This window comes from Procambarus clarkii, chromosome 53, assembly GCF_040958095.1.
Source record: "Procambarus clarkii isolate CNS0578487 chromosome 53, FALCON_Pclarkii_2.0, whole genome shotgun sequence".
In the NCBI taxonomy this organism is placed as follows: Eukaryota; Metazoa; Arthropoda; class Malacostraca; order Decapoda; family Cambaridae; genus Procambarus; species Procambarus clarkii.
In genome coordinates this window covers 9713042-9739508 of record NC_091202.1, presented here as the reverse complement: position 1 = coordinate 9739508, position 26467 = coordinate 9713042, and the positions used below count along the sequence as shown (strand labels likewise).

General features: G+C 41.0%; 1 protein-coding gene across 3 annotated transcripts in view; it reads left to right on the top strand.

Moving 5' to 3' along the window:
* The window catches only part of LOC123767098 (organic cation transporter-like protein), a 297560-nt gene that overhangs the window by 267187 nt on the left and 3906 nt on the right, over positions 1–26467 (top strand). For all 3 annotated transcript variants that reach the window (XM_069304722.1, XM_069304723.1, XM_069304724.1), the window contains exons 8-10: positions 7927–8074; positions 15514–15710; positions 16262–16431. In XM_069304722.1, the coding sequence (XP_069160823.1) occupies positions 7927–8074; positions 15514–15710; positions 16262–16431 (515 nt within the window). The remainder of the gene's footprint in view (positions 1–7926; positions 8075–15513; positions 15711–16261; positions 16432–26467) is intronic.

Genomic DNA, 26467 nt, shown 5'->3' with positions numbered 1-26467 from the left:
ATGCCCATAGGACCCCTAAAGAGGCATTGATTCCCTCTGTCCTACCCTTCCTGAGGAGCCTAGACTTGCTCCACCTGCCTACCAGCCCTACCTTTCCCTACGATGACAGTTCCAGGTGAAATATTACTGTACTATTGTTGTAACACGTGGGTCACCTCTACATTGGTGCAGTGAGTAAACGTTCCCACGCGGTGATCAATAGGACCTCGCCAAGATATCTGCATCATCGTTCTGCCGACTTCAATCAAGACGTCTTAGATAGTGTTCAACGTTTCCAGTCTCGAATTACTGGCTTTGGTTACACCATAGATGTTCTTCGGTTTGTTGTTCAATAGCGGTGCCCAAGATATTTCAACCCCTGTTTTTTTTTGTGCATATGTTTTATTCCACATCTCGTGCAATCCCCCAAGATTCTCCATAAGTTCCAGTTATCAGTGTTTTATACGGATTATTTCCCCGGATTTGTTGCATTTTATTGTCTTGTCCCCCAAGCACCGATTCCCGCGGTCCCCAAGTTCTTTGAAGAAGGGGAGACGAGTACCACCATTCACACGGAATACGGGCCACCGTTCATGAGCATACCCGACCTGTATTGTTTACGAATCCGCTCGCGGAGGATTTCAGGCTGTCGTTCCCGAGCGCATCCGTTTCCAGTGTGTTTACTACAGCGACGCCGGTCCCAGCTCTGCAGGGTGCTTGCTACAGGTCTGTTACTTTCTCATTTCTACTGTTAGCTAGACGTAACCTGTTCTATGCTTTCTGCAGAAGTAACGGCTCAAGGGGAACAGATACATTAAGTAAGCCTGTGAGTTTGTGTTCATACCAGATTTAAGGTGGATGGTGATCCGCCCTGCACACAGTTCCACACGTTCACCTGAAAAAAGTGTTTTTGAGAACCCTCAGCCCAGTGCTTATGAAAATCAGGCACATTGCTTGTTAAAGTTCCTCAAAGTGCCGGCCATGTCAGATTTTCCAGTTTTGCAAGTGCAGTAAGTGCCCAGTTTTTGTCTAAGCCTCAAGTGATTTAGGTACCAATTAAGTGTGTAGTGTTTTATGTTGCTTAAAAGCCACCTGGCCCCATCATTTACATTATTGACTGTGCAGTGCTTATTTTTCCTTGTGGAACATTTATCTCTATCTCTGAACATTGGAACCTTAAGTGTGGCCATTGGTGTCCATGTTTTTTTGTTGTTGTTTGTTTTTTGTTTGGGGTGATATACATGTGAGGTGCCTGACCCCAGATCTAAGGCTTATTACCAGGCATGGCACGATATATTTGAGCTTTAGTTTTCGACACCAGCACAATGGCCCTAATCAAGATAAACTCTGCTTCGGCTGCTGAGCTGCAGCTGCTACCGGGTGTAGGAGATACATTGGCCGCTCGCATTATTAAGTTTCGGCATCGCCACGTGATCACGGAGGACAACATTTATGATATCAACCGCCTTCGGGCCACACCCGATTTGATGGCTGCTATATCGTTTGAGGCAGACCCGTCCCAACAGGGCCCCGGGCCCTCAGGTCAGGAGGCAGGAAGTCGTTCGTCCTCGTCCAGCGAAACAGGTACCCGCCGTTCCTCTAGGGGTGCCTGCCAGCGGCAGACAACGTGGACGCCGACCTCAGTCACCAGCATACTCCAGGGCTAATGGCCTGCAAGGTACTCGGCAGGGGAGCCCCTCCCACCATCGATCGGCTCGATCAAGGAGACGGACAGCTCGCCACTCGTCACACAGCTCTCGGACTTCCGATTCGGATGCCTCTCTATCCCGCAGCAGGCGGACAGGTTATCGCCAACAGAAAGAGATCTTCCGCACACCACCTCGGGCGTTGGACTATGACGGGAAGTCAGATTGGGCCACCTTCTACCGCCGTTTCACGTCTTATGCCTCGGAAAAGGACTGGAGCGGACCAACGTTATTGACACAGTTAGGGTGGTGCCTCAAGGGTAAGGCGAGTGATTTTTACAATCACTTACTGGACAGAGAACCGTCGATCGATTATAATCGCATGATGCATAAGATGATCAAGCGATTTGGCGATAGGGAAGTTCTGGATGTAGCCATGATGAAGTTTAACCAGGCTCAGCAGGAACCAGAAGAGGATATCGCTGATTGGGCAGATAGGACCCATCACTTGGCTCATCGGGCCTACAAACATGTGCCACGATGGGAAGTGGAACAAATCGCAGTAATGAGATTTGGCCAGGGATTACAGGATAAGAGTCTGGCAGGATACATTTCCAATGCGAGGAACTCCTCCATGGAGGAGGCTATTGATCGGGCCCAAACCTTCCAGCACAATGCCATAGCGATCCTACGGTTCCTCAGGTTCCAAAGGATACGACTCCCATCACCAAGTGCCCCAAGGTCCAGCAGTGCGAGTGAATGCAGTGGGAAGGTACTCTCAGTATGAGCGGCCACCCAGGAGTAATGACGCTTCCCGGCGCTCGACACTCGCCCTTCCCAGCTCCCCAGGCACGTCACCGGCTACCAGCTCTTCAGGTTTTGGAATCAACACTTGCCGACCATCGAGTGCGGGCTCGCATCCTTTATCTTCCATGGGCGTGGAGGCGAAGTTGGACACCTTGGTAGCAGGTATCTCAGAGACCAACGGGAGATTGGACCAGGTGTGTGAGAGTTTGAGGCACCTTACAGTTGCTCTTATGTCACCACAGCATCGCCGTAGCCCATCCCCTAGGCGACCTGTTCAGTGCTACAGGTGTGGGAAAGAGGGTCATTTTGCTCGGGACTGTGAGGAATCCGAAAGGGATGAGGAAGCAGTCCGCCAGCACGGGGACACCTCGGGCAACAGGCCACATGTTTCATTTAAGGACTAAAATTCGTCTTTAAACGCTGCCGGGTCGGCTCATTCGGCCTAAATCCAACCCAGTGCATAACAGGCCAAGGAGGGACATCGGAGCAAGATGCTGACCAGATATTGTCTAGAGGTGTGGAAGACATCTCGGCTCACACCGACAGGGGGGACATGGACATTAGCACATCAGACACGTACAACCAGCAGAGTTTGGTTATGCTAAGTGAGAACTCATCAAGTGAGGCCCCTTCAGGAATCCAATGCAGGACAAAAGTGGCAATTCGGGACCATGCCACTACTGAACAGACAGGTCTGGATCAGGAAGCGAAGCAAAATTCTCACAGGAAGTGGGGCCCGTTAAGACACACTGTGGAAAGGAGGGCTCAGAAGAAAATAAAGAATGAACTAGCATTTGGTCAGTTCTTGGAAGGCATAGATCCAATTGCTTTCCCTTGGGATCCTGGGGGTGAGATGTGGGAAGAGGGTTGCTCTGTCAAAGGACTCACATTCAAGGAGCAGCGCTTCGGTGCGAGGAATATTGTTAGGACAGAGTAAATTCCTAAGAGTGAAGCTGAAAAAAAAAAAAAAAAGGAAAGGGAATAGTGTAGTGTATGCAATGTTGAAACAGTGTGTGTATAGTGCAAAGATAATACGGGTAATAATTGTAATGTTCGTGTACAGTGCAAAGATAATACGGGTAATAATTGTAATGTTCGTGTACAGTGCAAAGATAATGTGGGTAATAATTGTAATAGGACCCATTCATGAAACCAGACTTTTTACAAAAAGACATGTTATATATAGTGAAACATTTTCCCTCCAATATACCCATTGTTCTATAGGGACGGGAGGAGTGTAGAGGGAACCACATTCAAAGTGCCCGCCAAAGGAGACATTTTACAGTATAGGCAAGGCTGTGCCCTGATTGGTGGACGGCGACGGCGCACAGCCTACCCGCGCAGGCCGAGTGGCCAGATTTGAACTACATGTGACCCCATGCAGGACGACGCCTACCCAGCACCACTGGCACTTAGGATATGTGCCCATAGGACCCCTAAAGAGGCATTGATTCCCTCTGTCCTACCCTTTCCTGATGGAGCCTAGACTTGCTCCACCTGCCTACCAGCCCTACCTCTCCCTACGACGACAGTTCCAGGTGAAATATTACTGTACTATTGTTGTAACACGTGGGTCACCTCTACAATACTAAATAACCTTCAATACACTTCTCTGAATGCCGCGTGCCTGTCTGACAGTGTGCCAGACTGGATAACTCTTGTCGCAAGTTTAGGCACGATATTTTATATAACAGCTTTGCTGTAGATTGTTCTTGTAGCGTTGCTATGTGATTTTTCTTTAATTACAGTTGCAGAAAGATGAGGGTGGAGGTGGAGACGGTCACTGTGTGCTCCACTATACACTCTTATTTGATATAAATGTTCTAGGAATTTTCCTTGTAGATATTGTCCAGGTACTCCCCCAGTTTTAGAGAGTGCTCACTGGTGATAAAGATAATTAGATAAGGTGTCCTGAGCTAAGTAATGTTCACTAAGGCTCCGTCACTGTTGTTCACTCCTTTGTAAACAAACACGTTCTGGCCGCGGGATGTGGTGGGCGCTTCTCTCCCAGCCATCGCCCTACCCCCATGCTCCCTGAGCACAGTAGCCTTCTATGAATATTGATTGATTATTTTTACTGTCTAGACTTATGATTGAGATAAGATGTGATTATAATATTATTATATATAGGATATAAAGATTATAAGTAGTACTTGCTAGCACTACTGATTCTTATTAAGGATTCGATATATAATCCCTACCGGAAATTGAATCTTGTTCCAAAAGTTTTTTAATTAAGAAATCCTTCTAGAAGCTTCTGGATCCTTGAGAGATCATGCACAAAGTCACAAAGGCACCTATAGGGCCCCTATGGTGTACGTGATCCTAGTGGCATTGTCATCTAGGATCAAGATGTATAATGAATCTATCATGATTTTGATGATTTAGATATGATATAGAAATAATACATTTCTTAGATGATAATATAGATATGGTGGGTAAAATTTCCCACAGTAAAAGCTGAATATTAAAAGGAAGACACAACAAGAATAGGGGTTATTAATTTATAACTAATAATTTAAACATTAAAACACTGCCACCACCTTCCCAAACATACATGAATGTGTCAAAATTATTGTTTCCCCAGGAAGGAAGTGACTCAATAATCATGGAACTGAAAGGGGCAAGTAAATGGGGCAAGGGGCAGGGGATCGTATTCCAGGGACCTGCCCGAAACGCTACGCGTACTAGTGGCTGTACAAGAATGTAACAACTCTTGTATATATCTCAAAAAAAAAAAATCCTTATGGATTAATACTGTAATCATACTGAACTGAAAGGGAGATTCAAGAGCGACTTTAATATTCATAAGATGGAGGAGACACGGGAGCATTCCAAGTCAACACATCAACACATATTAGAATGACAAAATAGAAAAATATATCAATATAAAGGGGAAATAACTGAATACCATTGGACAAATTATACCCTTTATTATTATTGAACATGTAAATTAAAATCAATTGAACATATATCCTACTCTATTATCCCTAAAGAGGCAATATGGATATCTACTGAGGACATGAATACTCAAGTGCACAATACCTTAAAACCGCACTGAGGCCAAGATGTTGATGGCTTGCCTCCCACAGGTCAAGGGGACCTGTACCCCTCTAAGCTCCAGGACACACTAACTTCAATTCTCTTAAACTACCCCTGGGAGACCTATAATTTTCCTCTGGAGCTTGGCTCTGGCTAGGAGCACCAATCAATTCAAAGCAAAGCTGGAATATACTGAGGCTGGGCCAATGGGTGACTAAGGCCCTACCCTGGGGGACTCTGCCTTTCAAAGCTCAACCAATGAATACAGAGTGTCATTCTTAGGCCAGCCAAAACTCTTGACTTAGCTTCTGCCCCCTAGGCTCCTTGGACATAGGTCTGTTCTGAAAGTTTTGTTTTACTCCCGTAGAATCATGAACCGTTCCCACGCTCCAACAGGAAACCCAAACCGTTGTATGGCTCCCAGCTCCCTCACTCGAAACTTTAGAATTACGGATAATTCGTCACTGTTCTTAAAACTGTCAAATGGTTAGTGTCGAAGGCAGGAGGAGAAGGAAAACGGGTTGGAAAAAGGGGATTGGAAATGACTGGGAGACAAATGATTTGGAAAGATTGGACCTGCCCAAAACGCTGCGCGTACTAGTGGCTTTACAAGAATGTAAATATTGTACTATCCATTGTATTCTCTCAAACCCAATGTACCTTCTTATATATATATATATATATATATATATATATATATATATATATATATATATATATATATATATATATATATATATATATATATATATATAATAAATAAATAAATTGGAGACATAGGGATTGGGGAACAAGTGACTTGACCACCTGCCTAAGGAGTAATTTGACTCTGGTAAGAAGGGAAACGGCCAGCAGGGAGGGGGGAGAATGACCAGAGGGTCGGACTGACACATGGGAGGGATGGACAAGGGAGGGGAGGCAAGCAAGGGAAGGGAAGGGGAAGAGGAAAGAGTTATGGTCTGCACATACCATTTTACCTGTGACAGGTAAAACTATGCTTTTCTTGAAAAACAGCGCCATTTGTTGCATGTAAGAGCAACGCACATGCTATACTAAATATGTTACAATTACATTTCAATATTTATGATTGTATTGATAAATTGAATTTTCATAGATTTTGATTTATTTTAATTTTAATTTAATTATTTTGTGTGAATTGCACTGGAATTGATTGAGCTGTGTTGTTTACTATACCGTTCATTTCACGAATATAGTTTATTTTTTTTTATTTTTGTATATTTTCATTTCATTTTTTAGCAGTTTTTCTTATATTTCAGTGATGGGAACATCAAATCACTTGATGTTCCCAATTTTTTGATGGGAACATCAGACCATTTGGGATTGCATCGGACGAGGGAGTGGGGAATGGTGGGGATGACAAGGGAACGGAAGTGAGAGATGGTGAGGAAGGACAAGGTGACAGGGGAGTTTGGAATGGTGGAGACGAGGGGATGAAAGAATGGAGAATGGTGGGGAGGACAAAGGGATAGGGGAGTGAGGCATGGTGGGAAGGAAGAGGAGATGATGGAGTGGGGAATAGTGGGGAGGACCAGGGGACAGGGAAGTGGGGAATAGTTGGGGGGCCGAGGAGACAGGTGAGGGAGGAATGGTGGGGAGGACTGGGGGACAGGGAAGGTTGCTGTGGCTCAGCAACGCACATGCATTGCTGAGCCACAGCAACGCGTGGCCGGGTACTGCTAGTTCTCAATAAACGTGATGACAAGAAACCCTAACACGAGTAAGTTAGGTCGTTTTAAGACTCCATTCCCATCTTGTGGGCCAGTTACAAAAAGGTTTTAATGTCACATAATGGGTCCAAGAAATGACCATAAAAATATTTTATGATACATCAGCAATTTGCATTTGGGATAAGTTACATATAATTTTGATTTGCAGCAGTAGAAAGTTTACAATCAAGTGCTTACCTACAGCAAGGAAACTTGGGATACTTGTCTAAGATTAAATACGAATCTTCTCTACAATTTTTACGTTCTTTACTTTGGAAGATGAAAAAAATACTCCCTGAACTTCCTTTTACTTTTATTGAGCCTGACACGTGTCATTCAAGGACGTGTTTCGCTAAAGCCCTTCAACATCATCAGAGACAGAGGGAAAGTAATGTAAATTAGCAGGCTTGTCAGTTTACATACCAGGTAGGACGAGCTGTTACCCAGTCGAAGGGCATGGGCAGTCCTGATCTGCGTTCCCATTGCTTGCTTGGGACAGTAGGTGTGGTGCAAGCTAGCAGTTCTTTCTTGGTCTTGTAGATGGATTAAAGAATAAGCTAGCTTGGCTCAAGAATATGGCAAATGAATAAGAGTGAAACTGGCTGTATATAAATAATAGAATCGTATTGAGTCAACATATAGGCTTTTAGCAGTTTTCTTTATTCTTAATTTTGTTTTAAGTTTTAATGTATTATTTTGTCTTGCACTTAAACATTGTGGTGAAGGATGTTGCCTGAGTCCCCCCGCTGGCTGATTCTTCACAGCCAGTACGAGGAAGCCATCAAGATTCTCCACTGGGCTGCAAAAGTCAACCGGAAGACACTGCCCTCAGACGAAATTCTCATCACTGCCTTAAAGAACATAAGGATGAAGGTGATGTTGTTTGTGGGAGTACAGCTCCAAAGTTTTTAGTGTAATTTATATACAAATTGGAAAGTATCGCCGTAGCAGTCAGTTTCAACGACGGCGAATCTAGGAGTGTTCTAAATGTTGTCTGAATATGATTTGTATGTAAATGAAAATTTCTAAACAAATATGTTCATATAAATTCGTGATTATGCAAGCCAGTGGATGATGTGTGTCATTATGAATGACTTGTTTCCTCGTGGACCAGCACGTTCTCCTAAGGTTCCCAACGTCAAGAAACTATCCGTACTAAAGTGCCCTTATCCTAACCTACCAGAGGACCCAAAACAGAAAACGGGACAATATGTTAATTTCTCGAGCCACTATAATTTTCTAATACGAAAATTTTTGGACCTTAGATAAAGTATGCGTCAAAATGCGACGCTCCATTAGGCGGACGGGTTGTCATAAGTCTCCTCACACCATTAATGATAAGGATAATGGTACAGGCTGTTCATATATTTTAACAAGAGCATGCAACTTCATGATGGTATAAAACATCAGTTAAATTAAGAACTGTGCATTACTACTGTACTACTACTCAGATGTTTCACGACATGGGGCAATAAACATAATTAATATCTCAACAGGAAACTATGAGCTTGGAGAGTGAAATTTGCATAATTCTATAAAGTTATAATTCAGCGAAATCACTGGGTCTTAATAGACGAGTTGCATCCGTGATAATAGCCTAAGTTACCTGTGCAGAAATGGGCTCACATGGACTGGACATTAAGTCATCAATTTCTGCAGCATTAATTACTCTTTAATAATAAGAGTTTTATTTAGAAAATGATGCGGGATAATGATACTTTCGTTCTGGAAACAGATCCAGTCATAGTCTGCCTCGACAGTCTTGCAATAATTCGGCAATAATTTATATAAATAATACAGCCATTATCTGTATATAATGCATTATGATTCGGTAATATATTTGGTAGAAAAAGATGTAGCCACAGTCTATATAACAGGGAGCCGGGCACTCTGTGTAACAAAGGCAGACAGTGGACAGTCTATATAAGTCAACCATATTGTATATAACATGTAGCTACAGTACAGAACGAATGCAGAGACAGTCTATACAACAAGAAGTAACAGTTTATATAACAGATGCAGAGTTTATTTCAATCAAAAAATCAAAATGTTTATTTAGGTGAAGGTACATACATAAAAGAGATTTTACAAAGAGTGATGGATTTATAGTAAGGGCTAGTACATACTATGCCTAAAGCCACTATTACGCAAAGCGTTTCGGGCATGAAAAAACTTAAATGACTAAAGTTTAATACTAATTGAGCATAAAGAGTAAAATGAAAACATGGAATGAAAACATAGCTGAAAAAGCAGCACAAATACAATTCTGTCGACAAGCAGCGCTCTTTAAAAAAAACTGACATTGGATGACATTAGAGGGGTAAGGTAGGTTACAGGGAATTTATTAGGTATAGCTTCGTTTTTATCTTAAACTGGTTGAGAGAGGTATAGTCTTTAACATGGTTGGGAAGGTCATTCCACAATCCGGGTCCCTTGATTTGTAGAGCATTTCTAGTTTGATTAAGTCGTACTCTAGGTATATCAAAACTGTATTTATTTCTGGTGTAGTGCTCATGGGTTCTGTTACAACCTTCTATGAAGCTTTTGAGGTCAGGATTGGCATTACAGTTTAGCGTTTTATATATGTATAATACACATGAGAGAATGTGCAGTGACTTAATGTCTAACATATTCAGAGATTTGAGTAGGGGTACCGAGTGATGTCTGGGGCCAGAGTTGGATATTGTCCTAATAGCAGCTTTGTGTTGAGTAATTAGACGACGTAAATGATTTTGGGTAGTAGAACCCCAAGCACAAATACCATAGTTGAGATATGGATAGACGAGGGAGTAATAGAGAGTCACCAGGGCAGGGCGGGGTACATAATATCTGATCTTAGAAAGAATGCCAACAGTTTTTGAAACTTTTTTTGATATATTTAGAGTGTGTCCCTGGAAATTCAGCTTGTGGTCAATGAGAATGCCAAGGAATTTGCCATCTAATTTGTTACAAATTTAGGTATTGTTTATTTTGAGATTTATTTGATTAGAGGATTTATTGCCAAACAGAATATAGAAAGTTTTGTCAATGTTAAGGGTGAGTTTGTTGGCAGTTAGCCAAAGATGGACTTTATTTAGCTCAGTATTTACTGTGGCATTTAGAGCAAGGGGGTCAGGACTGGAGTAAATGAAGGTTGTGTCGTCAGCAAATAGAATTGGTTTGAGGTGTTGGGAGGCATTTGGAAGGTCATTAATGTAGATGAGAAAGAGGAGAGGGCCAAATATGCTGCCCTGAGGAACACCAATGTTGATGGGTAGGGTAGGAGAAATGGAATTATTCACAGAAACATACTGGAGCCTGTCAGTAAGGTAGGATTTGAGGTATTGCAGGGAGTGTCCTCTGACTCCATAATGATGTAGTTTAAGAAGAAGGTTTTGGTGGTTGACAGTGTCAAAAGCTTTACGCAGGTCCACAAATAACCCAACAGGGAACTCATTTTTATCAAGAGCTGTATGAATCGAGTTAAGCATACTAATAAGTGCATCGTTAGTGCTTTTTTTGGGTCTGAAGCCATATTGGCAAGGGCTAAGTATATTGTGTTTGGCTAGATAAGAGTAAAGCTGCTTATAGATTAGTTTTTCGAATTTTTTTGACAAGTTTGGGAGGATTGATATAGGTCTGTAGTTGTTAACATCTGTGGGATCACCACATTTGTGGACAGGCGTTACTCTCGCTTTTTTTAGAATATCTGGAAAGGTTTGGAGTTCAAGTGACTTGTTGAAGAGCAATGCAATAGCAGGGGCTAAAGATCTGGAGGCTTTTTTGTAAATTAAAGTTGGTATCTCCTCAAGGGCACTAGACTTGGTTTTAAGGGAAAGGATTATCTTATTGACGTCAGTGGAATTAATAGGCTTTAGGTACAGAGACTGTGGATAGTTACCTGTGAGATAGTCCTTAACGTCAGTACTGGAAGATGGAATATCATTTGCAAGGAATGACCCAATGGAAGAGAAGAACCTATTGAACTCAATAGCAGAATCTGAGGCTGAAAGCAGACCATCGTTATTGGAAAGGAGTGTTGGTTTGTTATTTAAAGTCTTCTTTGATCCCAATATTTGTGAAATTGTGCTCCAAGTTTTTTTAATGTTGCTCTTTATTTGGGTAAATTTATCTTCGTAGTATTTAGTTTTGGCTCGTCTAATTATCTTAGATAGCAATAATGAGTAATTCTTTGAGAATTCTTTGGAGACAATTCCTAACCTATACTTCTTCTCAAGGTCATGTTTTTTATTAATGGATTTAAGTATTCCCTTTGTAAGCCAGGGATTGTTAAGCCTTTTGGTTGTGACTTGTTTTGTAAGCATAGGACAGTGGGTGTTATAAAGGACTAAGAGTTTTTTGAAGAAAAGATTGCACTGCTAGGTTAATGTCCCCTATGTTACCTAACTCGGACTCCCAGTTGGCATTATCAGCAGCAGCTATAAAATTGTCTATAGCAGTTTCATTGTGCAGCCTAAAACTTAACTCCCTTCACTCTAGTGGTGGTTTGCTAATGTTAGTTAAGAGAAATGTGGGGTAATGGTCTGTATTGCTATCGGTGATTATACCTGAAGTAAGCGGAGAGGTTATGTTTGTCCAGATGTGATCTAGAGTTGTGGCAGTACTATCAGTGATTCTAGCAGGTCTAGTGATTAAAGGTATGAGGAAGCAGGAATTTATACAGTTGAGGAAGCTAACAGCAGTAGGATGTTCAGGCTTGCAGAGGTCAATATTAAAGTTCCCTGCGATTATTAGATGGTTTTTGTTCAGTCTGTTATCGAGTATTAGATTTCTAAGGTTTGAGTTGAATTCGGATACATCAGTGTTAGGAATTCTATAGACTGCACCCACAGACAGGACAGACTCGGCACCCTTGACTCTGAAGCTGGCGAAGATATACTCCCCACAGCAGTCTCTAGTTCTAATTTCTTTTAAGCATGTTAGTTCTTGGTGGTAGTAAAGAGCAGTGCCACCACCTCTCTGAAGTTGACGACAGTTGTGAATTGCCGAGTAGTTAGGCATGTTAAAGAGTTGAGTAGTATCCTCTTTCAACCATGTTTCAGTAAGTATAATAAAAGAGAATTTGTTGTCAATAGTTTCAATCAAGGCACTAACATCATCGAAGTGTTTACCTAGGGATCTAACGTTCAAGTTGATTACAGAGATATTGTGATTATGAGTTAATACATTGTTTACATCATGTGCTGCAAAATATCTGCAATTTAGATCATTAAAGTGATGATTGTCATAGATAGTGGATAAGAGGCTTAGTTCTGGGTCTATACTTAGTCTGCATAAAAAAGCTGATTGCAGGAAAACAATGCAAGAAAGGCAAATTACAAAGTAGAATTAAGCTATAAAAGAGGGGAAAAATTTATAAACAATACTGTACAAAACAAACACAAAGTGAACAACAAAAGAAAAAAATGAGGTTGCTTACAAGGGACTTACAGGGGTACAATGGAGTAAGGGAGTATGGCGAGGCTAGGACAACCTAGGTAATAAATGAGATTAAAGAAAAAACATATAAACATGGGCTATACAAAACAAAAGATATAGAAATACAAAACAAAGATATAAACAAGACTATACAATACAAAAACAAATTGAGCAAAAAAAAAGAAAAAATGAGGTAGATTGCTTACAAGTACTCTCAGGAACACTGTAAGTAACAATTTGCAATTTGAGATACAGGCAAAGCCAGGGGTACAATGGAGTAAGGGAGTATGGCGAGGCTAGGCAACCTAGGTAATAAATGAAATCAAAGAAAAAGTTGAATAATAAACATAGGCAAATTTAAGCTAATGATTATTAACTATAAATAGTTCAGTTATGACTGTATAATTAATAAGACCTGAAGAAATATTAATGCTCTCAATTAATTATGTTCAGTAAATGACTAGTTAAGAGTAAGTTAAAAATTAAGTCAGAAAATGAAACAAGGAGACTTAGGATACCTAGCCCCACTAGTTGACAAGGGGGTTAATTAAGTTAATTCATTGAGAGTGATAATGAGGTCAGACAAACCACATTGGGAGAGGAAAGTGTTGAGGTTCTCTTCTTTAGTAATTGTGAACATTTTGCCCTCTGCGGTTTTTCTCACCTTTATCAATCCATCTCTAACGAAGCACTGATGAATCGCATCTGGGTTTTGTTGACGGATTTGACGCAGGCGGTAGAGGAGTTGCAGTCTGTTCCTAGTCAAGCACTCGTTGATGTATAATCCCTTCCGTTGGGATGCAGCTGTCCGGACAAGATGGGATTTCATGAACTGGGAAGTCAGCTTCAGGCGAATTTTCCGCTGGTTTTGACCTGATGGATTCTTTTTGCCTACTCTGTAGGCAGCAATAATGTCAGTTTTGTTTAGAATGACCTGCAATTTGTTTTTTATGAGAGCCTGAGCTATTTCGACACACTTTTCACCTTCACGTTCCACAGGTATATCTTGGGACGACACAATAACAGAGTCTAGCAGCTTTTGTTGGTCTTGTTCTTCCTGGGAGACGGAACGTTGGGCGGATAATGTACTGATACATGCAGTCATTTTGCTGAGAGTTTCCTCCTGTTTTTTATGGCTTCATCAGTTTTCAGAAGATTGTTTTCCTCACGGAGATCATTCGAGTCATGCTGGAGTTGGTCTTGGCTAGCCTTTAAGTTTCTAATAAACTCGCGGAGGAGGGTTATTTCTTGTTGATGATGTTGGAGATTCGCGCGGTTCGCTAGATTCTCATTTAGAAGACTCAAGATGATAGCATTTTGAGACTCGAGGACTAGGCACAACTTTTTGAACCACTGATTCTCGGTCCAGTTAGGGAAATCCGGTGAGGGACCGGAAGCTCGCTTGAATTGCGTAAACTGGGATGTTAGCGTGTTAATAGGAGAGGATTGAGAGGACACCGCTCCCTGGCTCAATGGGGAGGAGGGGAGGGCAGCACCGCCGCCACGGACCCCAGAGCTTCCAGACGGAGAAACACGAATGTTGTTAGAGTTGGCCGGGATGGATGCCTTGTTAAGGGGTTTGTTGCCCTTATTTCCCTGCGCAGTCACATTTTTAGGAGACATGATTGGTTAGAATGGACTGGGTGTATATATTGAGAAGAAACTTACGTCAGGCAGCGCGGTGGCGGGCAGCATGCACTAGAACTCACAGCCGTAGAGGATTGTTTTGAAATTTGTTTGAGATGGAATGAGTTGATTTTGGTTGGTTACTTTGGTTTTGCTATAACATGCTTGAACTCCATGTACTTAGCTGCCTGTGGGTGGTGGTCTACATCATCTGGTGGTAGTTTAAGGGTTGAAATACAGCTTAGAGTGAGGAGCGTAGAGTGCACTCAACCGCGTCAGACGACAGACGAATATAGAATATGCTTTCCATGCTTAACTATGGTGTTACTCCTTTCGTCATATTCACATTTTTTAATGGTGAAAGGCTTAAACATTTCATATACTATCATCCTCCCATGGCCTCTGTAAATATACCACAGAATGGCACCATATTTCTCACTTAAAGGGCATCCGGTTAAACTATTTTCAGTCATGTCAAAAACTTCGTTCATAAGTGTTTCTACGTTTATAATTGGGAGAATATACATAAAAAATACAGTACATTAATTACTTAAGTTACAGTAACAGCACGTAGACATTAATAGAATCATAATTTTTTGTTGGCCGTTTTGGACTTTTTGGTAAGCAAATTATGTCGATTTTTTAATAGGGCAATTTGTGTAAATAATAAGATTGATTGTTAAGTGAATGATCGTATCTACATTTACCATCGTATACTCAACATGTCAGTTTTTAAACAGTACTTTGATTTAAGCACGTATGGTTTTCCATTGTCGAGAATTGAACGCCTGTACTTACCGAGGCACTTGTAGGCTAGGCCAACTGCTCACCTACCCAAGGATGCAATCCACAACAGTTACCAATTCTGAGGTACCTAGTTATTGCTAGATGAAGGGGCATGAGGTGAAAGGAAAATGCCAAAATGTCTGACCTGTAGTCAGGTGTGAACCGATCTCGCTGACCGCTTCCACAAATTATAAACGGTACCTGATCTAATAGTACATTAACTAGAATATTAAAGAAATGTATGGAGATCACTTCTCATACAGACATTAACAAAATTTGACCATATGCTGCACTCTAAACAAGTGAAGCAGCCATATACGCTCTGCTGTACAAATCATAAGCAAAGTTAATCATTTCACATTCGGGATGCTTCCTTTCTGCTAAAATTGTTAATGTGATACATTTATGCTAAAATTTTAATGTGATACAGTAGATGAATATTACCTCATCCGTTTCACTGACCTCACTTGTGTGTACTTCAGGAGAAACCTTCTAAAGATGATCAAGAATCCACGGCAGAAGCAACTTCCCCAGGCCAGTGGGTGGTGGCAGTACTGAAATACATATTCATATTGGTTACGGACGCTAAGGTGCGGATCAGAGCCCTAGTCGTCATCTACCTCTGGTTCGCTACTGGGATGATCTACTATGGCGTCAGTCACAATGCTGAAAACCTTAGGTATGTGTGACTTCAGTATTCCTTTCCATGTTTGGGTTATCTTTAGCTGGGTTAGTCTCTATTGAACAAAAGAAGCCCTTGACTCTATTAAAAGTGTCACTAACTGAAGGTAAAGATGTACCTGAAAGCCACCATGTCTCTATAGTGGCATCGATGGGGACAAGAGGGTGGCGGCTTGTGTGAGAGCAAATGCATGAGTGTGTGGGAGTCCCCCCCCCCCCCCGCCTCCTCGAGTTGTCACAATGGATATAAAATAGTGTACTAAAACACAAGAACGTAGTACCCTAACCGAGCTACCAACACATAAAAAACGTGAATACGAGCCTCTGTGATTTATAGTATATCATATTTTGTCTGTTGGGGGATTATGACGTGAATAAGCGATGTATTTCCAGAGGAGACGGGGTGTGTAAGCGAGCGTGTGAGTGGGAGTTTATTTTGCCTGGCTAACAAAGTATCAAAGAAATGATTGTGCTAATGAATATTTATTTTAAGTATCGACACACCTGTACAGCCACCTGCATCAAGAACCTTTTCAATCGTTGCCACAGCGCTGATATCTACATATACTTTTTCCTGAGCGGCCTGTTCGAGGTGCCTGCCTACCTCTTCCTCCTCCCAGCGATCACTACCTTGGGTCGCAGGAAGACGCTCACTCTCCTATTTCTGGCTTGTGGAGTTTCCATCTGCCTTGTGGTCGCCCTCATGATTATGCAGCAAGGTTTTTGTTGTGTTTTGCTTGACTCGTTCCTCCTCAGTTTGCATAACTAACATGAGTTTTGCATAACCAGAGATGTGTCTGTGTAAAGACGAGTGCTCGTCTGATTAATCAAATAACCATTTTGCTTCTGATCTATGGTTTTCATACCCTCAAATTAAACAATATCTTGATGAGTTCCCTAAATCTCGCATGCTTCTTGGCACCCAATTTTCTAGCATACTCCTATATGATCTTGTTTCTGGTGTTTTATTTGTAAAACGTTTCCTTTTTTGTCCCTAATACGTTTCCTCATAACAACGTCCGACATTGTTTCCAACAAGGTAAAGCAGATTTTAGTAACCTACTCAATTTACACATTAATCTCGCACTTACCCTATATAGAAAAATTGCAAAGAATCCTGCATACACACACACACACATACTATACATATATATATATCATATATCGATTTCACAATCGACACAACATGGGTTTGTTAAAATCAGATCCTCCCTTACAAACTTGCTCACATTTTTTAAAACGGTCACCAGCTACTTAGACTTCCGGTAGATGTATTATACATGGATTTTGCAAAAGCCTTTGATAAAGTACTACATGAAAGACTGATAAGGAAAGTATAGGCCCATGAAATAAATTGTAAAATTTTAGAATGGATCAAACAATGGTTGAAGGAAAGAAAACAAAGGGTCCTACTAAATGGAAACGAATCTGGATGGGGAAATGTGATATACGAAGGGATACCCTTGTGGGATACCACAAGGGTCCTGTGACGCTGTGACGAACCTCGGTACCATCTATGATCCAAGTTCCGAGTTGAAACAGTTTAATCCCCCCCCCCCATTGATAATGTTTCCCATCTTCTAGTCTGTTGTTCTGGGTGATGAGATACTGGTAGTAGTAGGGGGATAAGGCTTAGTTCAGAGTTTTGGTTTGGGCCACTGTTTCCGGGACCCCCTTAGCTAGTACTTTTCTTTTTTAATATACTCACTGTGTCACATAGTATTTAATAAATTCCCAAAATATACTCGCTGTGTCACATAATTTTAGGTAAAATTTTGACAGAGTTTTAATACTCACTGCGGTCTTAAGGATTTCTTATGGAGAAAAATACTTTGTATATTATTTAAGATTTAATATATATTTGAGATTTAAAACATAGTTATTTTTGACGTAGTAAATAAGATCAAAACAGTTACTGAACTCCGGCTCATGTCACCTGCCTTAGTTCCTCTTACAACTTCGTTACTATCTACCCTATTCCCCTGAAATTTTAAGTCTTTTTTTTTCAGATGCAGTACATAAGATCATAACAGCTACCAAGTTCCAGCTCATGTCCCCCATCTTAGTTTACTCTTGTAACTTCGCCACTAACAGATCAATTGCCATGAGACTTAAAACCGCTGAATTTCAGATGGAGTAAGAAAAGAAAATAGAGCTACCGTGCTCCAGGTCATGTCCTCTGCCTTAGTTTAATCTTGTAACTGTGCTATTTACAGTTCAATTCGGCAAAATTTTAAACAGGTGTATTTCAGACTTAATAAGAAAAGAAAACAATGTTACCTAGTTCAGCTCATGTCCCCCCGCCTTAGTTCACTCCTGTATTATCAGTAATATTTCCGTAAGAATTAAAATATAGATATCTCAGTCTCATTAGGAACAAAATAAATAGTTACTGAGCTCTGGTTCCTGTTCTCTTCATTAGTTCAATGTTCATCAAACATAGTTATTTCTGAGTAAGTAGGTAAGTGAGATATCTCCAGAAGCCAGGGAAAGGCTTAATCTACCGAACCCATGTCCTATCATTTTATGTACACATAACCTCTCCTTCAATACTCATGTTTACTTAGCTGTGTAAATACACACACACACACAGGTAGGAATAACTGCTAACAAGCTTATCATTGTAATAATTATCAGCTCTCGCCAAGAGAGCTCTATTTAAATAGAGCTCTCTTTTTTCTCTTTCACTGAATTTCCAAGTTATTTACTGTATGATTATTAGTATTCTCATTTCTCCTCATTCTACATCAATCCCTTTCTATATTGTTATGCTTCTAAATGTTCCATGAGCTAAAGTCTCACGGAGCAATGCTTCTTGTATAAAGAGCTATTACCGATAGTTTTCTTACCATTTTTTGTCATGACTTACTGCTAATCTCGTTACACTTTCTTACAATTTTCCTCTATCATTTACATGTTCTCTCCATGTTCTTAAATTTCTCCAAATGTCCATTCCATAATTGTATGTTCTCTCCATGTTCTGCGAAGTTTTACAGCATGTTCTCTGTACAACCTGTTACACGTTATTCGTGTTCTAAGTCAGTTTAGTTCAATTCATGTTTTCGCATTTTCTCTAGGTTTTTTCATATTACCCCATGTTCTCAGAATTTTCTTACATATTCTCTACACAACTTGTTATACATTATTCATGTTCTCAGCATGTATTCTGCAAGTTCAATTCATGGTCCCCGCATGTTCTCTGTGTTATTTTCATATTCTTATATGTTCTCCATTTGTTTCATAAACCAATGTACAACTGTTTCTGTCATTCACTAACCAATTTGTTTATCACATATTATCAACAGCATTACTGTTTCCCAACAAATTTAATTAGTACAGTTCATGATTTTTTTTTACATATATACAAATTATTTCGTTATTTACAATTTTTTCTATTTTTTTAATTACAGATTATTTATTTTAGTTATTATAAATTATTTAGTCAAATTATTTATTTCAGTTCATAAATTGTTTAGTTATTTTCACATTATTTGTTATAAAGCATTTATTTAGTTATTCATAGAGTTTATATTTTCAAAAACTTTGACAATATATTTCTGCTTATCAACTTAATAATTCCTACTAACACTTCTTAAACAAAACAAAAATATGCTTTATACAGTAACAAATTTACTAAAACAATCTTTGCTAAACGTTTTTTAACTAAAATAGCTCTTTTTTTCCATTCGAAAAAATAGTCAAAGAATATTTCAACACTTTTCTTAACTAACATTATCCTGTATGGTGTAAGAAAAAATAGTCTTAGGTAATTTTTTCATAATATTTATGAACAAAAGTTACTCTCCAAGACATTTTTATGCTTCATATAATATTCTCAAAGACACCAAAGATTATCTCATAGACATCAAGATACACTCAGAGACATCAAAGGTAATCTCAAAGACACCAAGATACTCTTCGAGAGACCTAGACACACTCAGAGACCTCAAAAATAATTTCAAAGATATCAAAGATATTTTCAAGGACATGAAAGATAATTTCAAAGACATCAAAGTCTCTCTTTGAGATATCAAGTTTTCACTCATAAACATCAATGTTACATTCAGTGACATCAAAAACACTATTTGAGACATCAAGGATGCATTCAGAAACATCAGGGATACTCTCTAAGAGATTTTTGCGCTCTAAAGAAACTTTGTAAGACAGCAATAATACATTCTCAGATAATCTAATTAATATTTATAATCTTTAACGCATCTTTATATAAAGGAGATACTCTTTAGAACTTCTTTGTGCATTAAATAAACTGTCACTGTTACAAATATTATTCTTCATTCAATAAATAAATAGTCAAGAGCTTTTTTTGATGTCTTTGTAATTATCTTTGATGTTTCTGAGTGTATAGTGATGTATTTGAAATCATCTTTGATGTCTTGAAGATTGTCTTTGAGGTCTCTGAGTGTATGTCCTGATGTCTCGAAGAGTATCTCTGACGTCTTTGAGATTATCTTTAATGTCTTTGAGTTTATCTTTTATATCTTTGAGATTATCTTTGATGTCTTTGAGACTATCTTTGATGTCTTTGAGATTATCTTTGATGTATTTTGAAATTATCTTTGATGCATCTGTGTGTATTTTTGATGGCTTTGAGTGTATCCTCCTTACATAAAGTAGACATTAGAGTCTTATTGGAAGCATAAAGATGTCTTAGAGAGATTCTTTAAATGTACGAAAGATGTCTTAAAGAGTAACTTTAGTTTAGAAATATTATGAAGAAATTACCTCAGACTTACTTTCTTACTCCACGAAGCATATTGTTAGTTAAAAAAAGTATTGAAAGATTCCAATGACTATTTTTCGAAAGAAAATGAGTTATTTTAGTTAATAAATGATTCAAAGATATTACGCTTGACTATTTTCAGTTGAGTGAAGAGTGATTTTAGATAAGAAACGTTAAGAAAAGATTGTCTTAGTAAATTTGTTACTGCGTAAAGCGCAGTTTTGTTTAAGAACAGTGTTAGTAAGGAATATTAGGTTGATAAACAGATATGCATCGTCATAGTTTTTTTTAAATAAAATCTCGGTAAATGACTAAATCATTTGTAATTAACTAAAATAAATAACTTGTAATACAGAGTAAGATCTTTGATGTAGTCATCAAATGTAAATAATTAAGTAAATAATTCTATTTGTTGAGAAACAGTAATGCTGTTGATAATTCATAACAATGAACTAGTTACTGAATGACAGAAACAATTGTACATATGGTTTTAAGATCCAAACAGAGAACATGCAGGAATATGAAAGAACACAGATAACATGCTGGGAACATGATTTGAACTTGCAGAGAACATGCTGAGAACATGAGAAGAAGTTGCAGAGGACATCAATAACGTAAAGAGCATGTAAAGGAAACTTGTAGGAAAGCATAACGAGCTGTGCTGAGAACATTCGAGAACATGTAAAGAATGGAAGAAACTTTTAAGAAAGTGTAATGAGCTGTGAGAACAAGTAAGAACGTGCAAAGAGTATAGAGACGTTGTGTAAATATATAATAGGTGTAATACATTCTTACTGTTATTTATTTATTTTTTCACCTCGAACGAAGATAGCTTTTGGAGAAATATTCTTCCAATTAAACCATGATGCAAGAGTATATGTATATATATATATATATATATATATATATATATATATATATATATATATATATATATATATATATATATATATATATATATATATATATATATATATATATATATATATATACATATATATATATATATATATATATATATATATATATATATATATATATATATATATATATATATAATATAAACATATATATATATATGTCGTACCTAGTAGCCAGAACGCACTTCTTGGCCTACTATGCAAGGCCCGATTTGCCTAATAAGCCAAGTTTTCCTGAATTAATATATTTTCTCTATTTTTTTTCTTATGAAATGATAAAGCTACTCATTTCATTATATATGAGGTCAATTTTTTTTATTGGAGTTAAAACAAAAAAATGGGTTCGAGTCACTTCTGGGGTGTGAGTTTTCAGTTGCATATTGTCCTGGGGACCATTCAGGCTTGTTCGCATTTGTGTTCCTCACGTGTGCCCCAAAGAATGAGGTGATTTGGTAAAATGCTATGCCCAAGATTACCATCCGAGTGCCGGCGGTGGGGTGGTTCAAATAGCTTCGGCTATCACCTCATTATGTCCGGTCGTGATGGTCAAGTGGATTAAGGCGTCTTGTACATACCAGTTGCATGGCTCCTGGGAGTATGGGTTCGAGTCACATCTGGGGTGTGAGTTTTCAGTTGCATATTGTCCTGGGGACCATTCAGGCTTGTTCGCATTTGTGTTCCTCACGTGTGCCCTAAAGAATGAGGTGATTCGGTAAAATGCTATGCCCAAGATTACCATCCGAGTGCCGGCGGTGGGGTGGTTCAAATAGCTTCGGCTATCACCTCATCATGTCCGGTCGTGATGGTCAAGTGGATTAAGGTGTCTTGTACATACCAGTTGCGTTGCTCCTGGGAGTATAGGTTCGAGTCACTTCTGGGGTGTGAGTTTTCAGTTGCATATTGTCCTGGGGACCATTCAGGCTTGTTCGCATTTGTGTTCCTCACGTGTGCCCCAAAGAATGAGGTGATTTGGTAAAATGCTATGCCCAAGATTACCATCCGAGTGCCGGCGGTGGGGTGGTTCAAATAGCTTAGGCTATCACCTCATTATGTCTGGTCATGATGGTCAAGTGGATTAAGGCGTCTTGTACATACCAGTTGCGTTGCTCCTGGGAGTATGGGTTCGAGTCACTTCTGGGGTGTGAGTTTTCAGTTGCATATTGTCCTGGGGACCATTTAGGCTTGTCCGCACTTGTGTTCCTCACGTGTGCCCCAAAGAATGAGGTGATTTGGTAAAATGCTATGCCCAAGATTACCATCCGAGTGCCGGCGGTGGGGTGGTTCAAATAGCTTCTGCTATCACCTCATTATGTCCGGTCGTGATGGTCAAGTGGATTAAGGCGTCTTGTACATACCAGTTGCGTTGCTCCTGGGAGTATGGGTTCGAGTCACATCTGGGGTGTGAGTTTTCAGTTGCATATTGTCCTGGGGACCATTCAGGGTTGTTCGCATTTGTGTTCCTCACGTGTGCCCTAAAGAATGAGGTGATTTGGTAAAATGCTATGCCCAAGATTACCATCCGAGTGCCGGCGGTAGGGTGGTTCAAATAGCTTCGGCTATCACCTCATTATGTCTGGTCGTGATGGTCAAGTGGATTAAGGCGTCTTGTACATACCAGTTGCGTTGCTCCTGGGAGTATGGGTTCGAGTCACTTCTGGGGTGTGAGTTTTCAGTTGCATATTGTCCTGGGGACCATTCAGGCTTGTTTGCATTTGTGTTCCTCACGTGTGCCCCAAAGAATGAGGTGATTTGGTAAAATGCTATGCCCAAGATTACCATCCGAGTGCCGGCGGTGGGGTGGTTGAAATAGCTTCGGCTATCACCTCATTATGTCCGGTCGTGATGGTCAAGTGGATTAAGGCGTCTTGTACATACCAGTTGCGTTGCTCCTGGGAGTATGGGTTCGAGTCACTTCTGGGGCGTGAGTTTTCAGTTGCATATTGTCCTGGGGACCATTCAGGCTTGTTCGCATTTGTGTTCCTCACGTGTGCCCCAAAGAATGAGGTGATTTGGTAAAATGCTATGCCCAAGATTACCATCCGAGTGCCGGCGGTGGGGTGGTTCAAATAGCTTCGGCTATCACCTCATTATGTCCAGTCGTGATGGTCAAGTGGATTAAGGCGTCTTGTACATACCAGTTGCGTTGCTCCTGGGAGTATGGGTTCGAGTCACTTCTGGGGGTGAGTTTTCAGTTCCATATTGTCCTGGGGACCATTCAGGCTTGTTCGCATTTGTGTTCCTCACGTGTGCCCCAAAGAATGAGGTGATTTGGTAAAATGCTATGCCCAAGATTACCATCCGAGTGCCGGCGGTGGGGTGGTTCAAATAGCTTCGGCTATCACCTCATTATGTCCGGTCGTGATGGTCAAGTGGATTAAGGCGTCTTGTACATACCAGTTGCGTTGCTCCTGGGAGTATGGGTTCGAGTCACTTCTGGGGTGTGAGTTTTCAGTTGCATATTGTCCTGGGGACCATTCAGGCTTGTTCGCATTTGTGTTCCTCACGTGTGCCCCAAAGAATGAGGTGATTTGGTAAAATGCTATGCCCAAGATTACCATCCGAGTGCCGGCGGTGGGGTGGTTCAAATAGCTTCGGCTATCACCTCATTATGTCCGGTCGTGATGGTCAAGTGGATTAAGACGTCTTGTACATACCAGTTGCATGGCTCCTGGGAGTATGGGTTCGAGTCACATCTGGGGTGTGAGTTTTCAGTTGCATATTGTCCTGGGGACCATTCAGGCTTGTTCGCATTTGTGTTCCTCACGTGTGCCCTAAAGAATGAGGTGATTTGGTAAAATGCTATGCCCAAGATTACCATCCGAGTGCCGGCGGTGGGGTGGTTCAAATAGCTTCGGCTATCACCTCATCATGTCCGGTCGTGATGGTCAAGTGGATTAAGGTGTCTTGTACATACCAGTTGCGTTGCTCCTGGGAGTATAGGTTCGAGTCACTTCTGGGGTGTGAGTTTTCAGTTGCATATTGTCCTGGGGACCATTCAGGCTTGTTCGCATTTGTGTTCCTCACGTGTGCCCCAAAGAATGAGGTGATTTGGTAAAATGCTATGCCCAAGATTACCATCCGAGTGCCGGCGGTGGGGTGGTTCAAATAGCTTCGGCTATCACCTCATTATGTCCTGGTCAGTGATGGTCAAGTGGATTAAGGCGTCTTGTACATACCAGTTGCGTTGCTCCTGGGAGTATCGGGTTCGAGTCACTTCTGGGGTGTGAGTTTTCAGTTGCATATTGTCCTGGGGACCATTCAGGCTTGTTCCGCACTTTGTGTTCCTCACGTGTGCCCCAAAGAATGAGGTGATTTGGTAAAATGCTATGCCCAAGATTACCATCCGAGTGCCGGCGGTGGGGTGGTTCAAATAGCTTCGGCTATCACCTCATTATGTCCGGTCGTGATGGTCAAGTGGATTAAGGCGTCTTGTACATACCAGTTGCGTTGCTCCTGGGAGTATGGGTTCGAGTCACATTCTGGGGTGTGAGTTTTCAGTTGCATATTGTCCTGGGGACCATTCAGGCTTGTTCGCATTTGTGTTCCTCACGGTGTGCCCCTAAAGAATGAGGTGATTTGGTAAAATGCTATGCCCAAGATTACCATCCGAGTGCCGGCGGTAGGGGTGGTTCAAATAGCTTCGGCTATCACCTCATTATGTCCTGGTCGTGATGGTCAAGTGGATTAAGGCGTCTTGTACATACCAGTTGCGTTGCTCCTGGGAGTATGGGTTCGAGTCACTTCTGGGGTGTGAGTTTTCAGTTGCATATTGTCCTGGGGACCATTCAGGCTTGTTCGCATTTGTGTTCCTCACGGTGTGCCCCAAAGAATGAGGTGATTTGGTAAAATGCTATGCCCAAGATTACCATCCGAGTGCCGGCGGTGGGGTGGTTCAAATAGCTTCGGCTATCACCTCATTATGTCCGGTCGTGATGGTCAAGTGGATTAAGGCGTCTTGTACATACCAGTTGCGTTGCTCCTGGGAGTATGGGTTCGAGTCACTTCTGGGGCGTGAGTTTTCAGTTGCATATTGTCCTGGGGACCATTCAGGCTTGTTCGCATTTGTGTTCCTCACGTGTGCCCTAAAGAATGAGGTGATTTGGTAAAATGCTATGCCCAAGATTACCATCCGAGTGCCGGCGGTGGGGTGGTTCAAATAGCTTCGGCTATCACCTCATTATGTCCAGGTCGTGATGGTCAAGTGGATTAAGGCGTCTTGTACATACCAGTTGCGTTGCTCCTGGGAGTATGGGTTCGAGTCACTTCTGGGGTGTGAGTTTTCAGTTGCATATTGTCCTGGGGACCATTCAGGCTTGTTCGCATTTGTGTTCCTCACGTGTGCCCCAAAGAATGAGGTGATTTGGTAAAATGCTATGCCCAAGATTACCATCCGAGTGCCGGCGGTGGGGTGGTTCAAATAGCTTCGGCTATCACCTCATTATGTCCGGTCGTGATGGTCAAGTGGATTAAGGCGTCTTGTACATACCAGTTGCGTTGCTCCTGGGAGTATGGGTTCGAGTCACTTCTGGGGTGTGAGTTTTCAGTTGCATATTGTCCTGGGGACCATTCAGGCTTGTTCGCATTTGTGTTCCTCACGTGTGCCCCAAAGAATGAGGTGATTTGGTAAAATGCTATGCCCAAGATTACCATCCGAGTGCCGGCGGTGGGGTGGTTCAAATAGCTTCGGCTATCACCTCATTATGTCCGGTCAGTGATGGTCAAGTGGATTAAGGCGTCTTGTACATACCAGTTGCGTTGCTCCTGGGAGTATGGGTTCGAGTCACTTCTGGGGTGTGAGTTTTCAGTTGCATATTGTCCCTGGGGACCATTCAGGCTTGTTCGCATTTGTGTTCCTCACGTGTGCCCCAAAGAATGAGGTGATTTGGTAAAATGCTATGCCCAAGATTACCATCCGAGTGCCGGCGGTGGGGTGGTTCAAATAGCTTCGGCTATCACCTCATTATGTCCAGGTCGTGATGGTCAAGTGGATTAAGGCGTCTTGTACATACCAGTTGCGTTGCTCCTGGGAGTATGGGTTCGAGTCACTTCTGGGGTGTGAGTTTTCAGTTGCATATTGTCCTGGGGACCATTCAG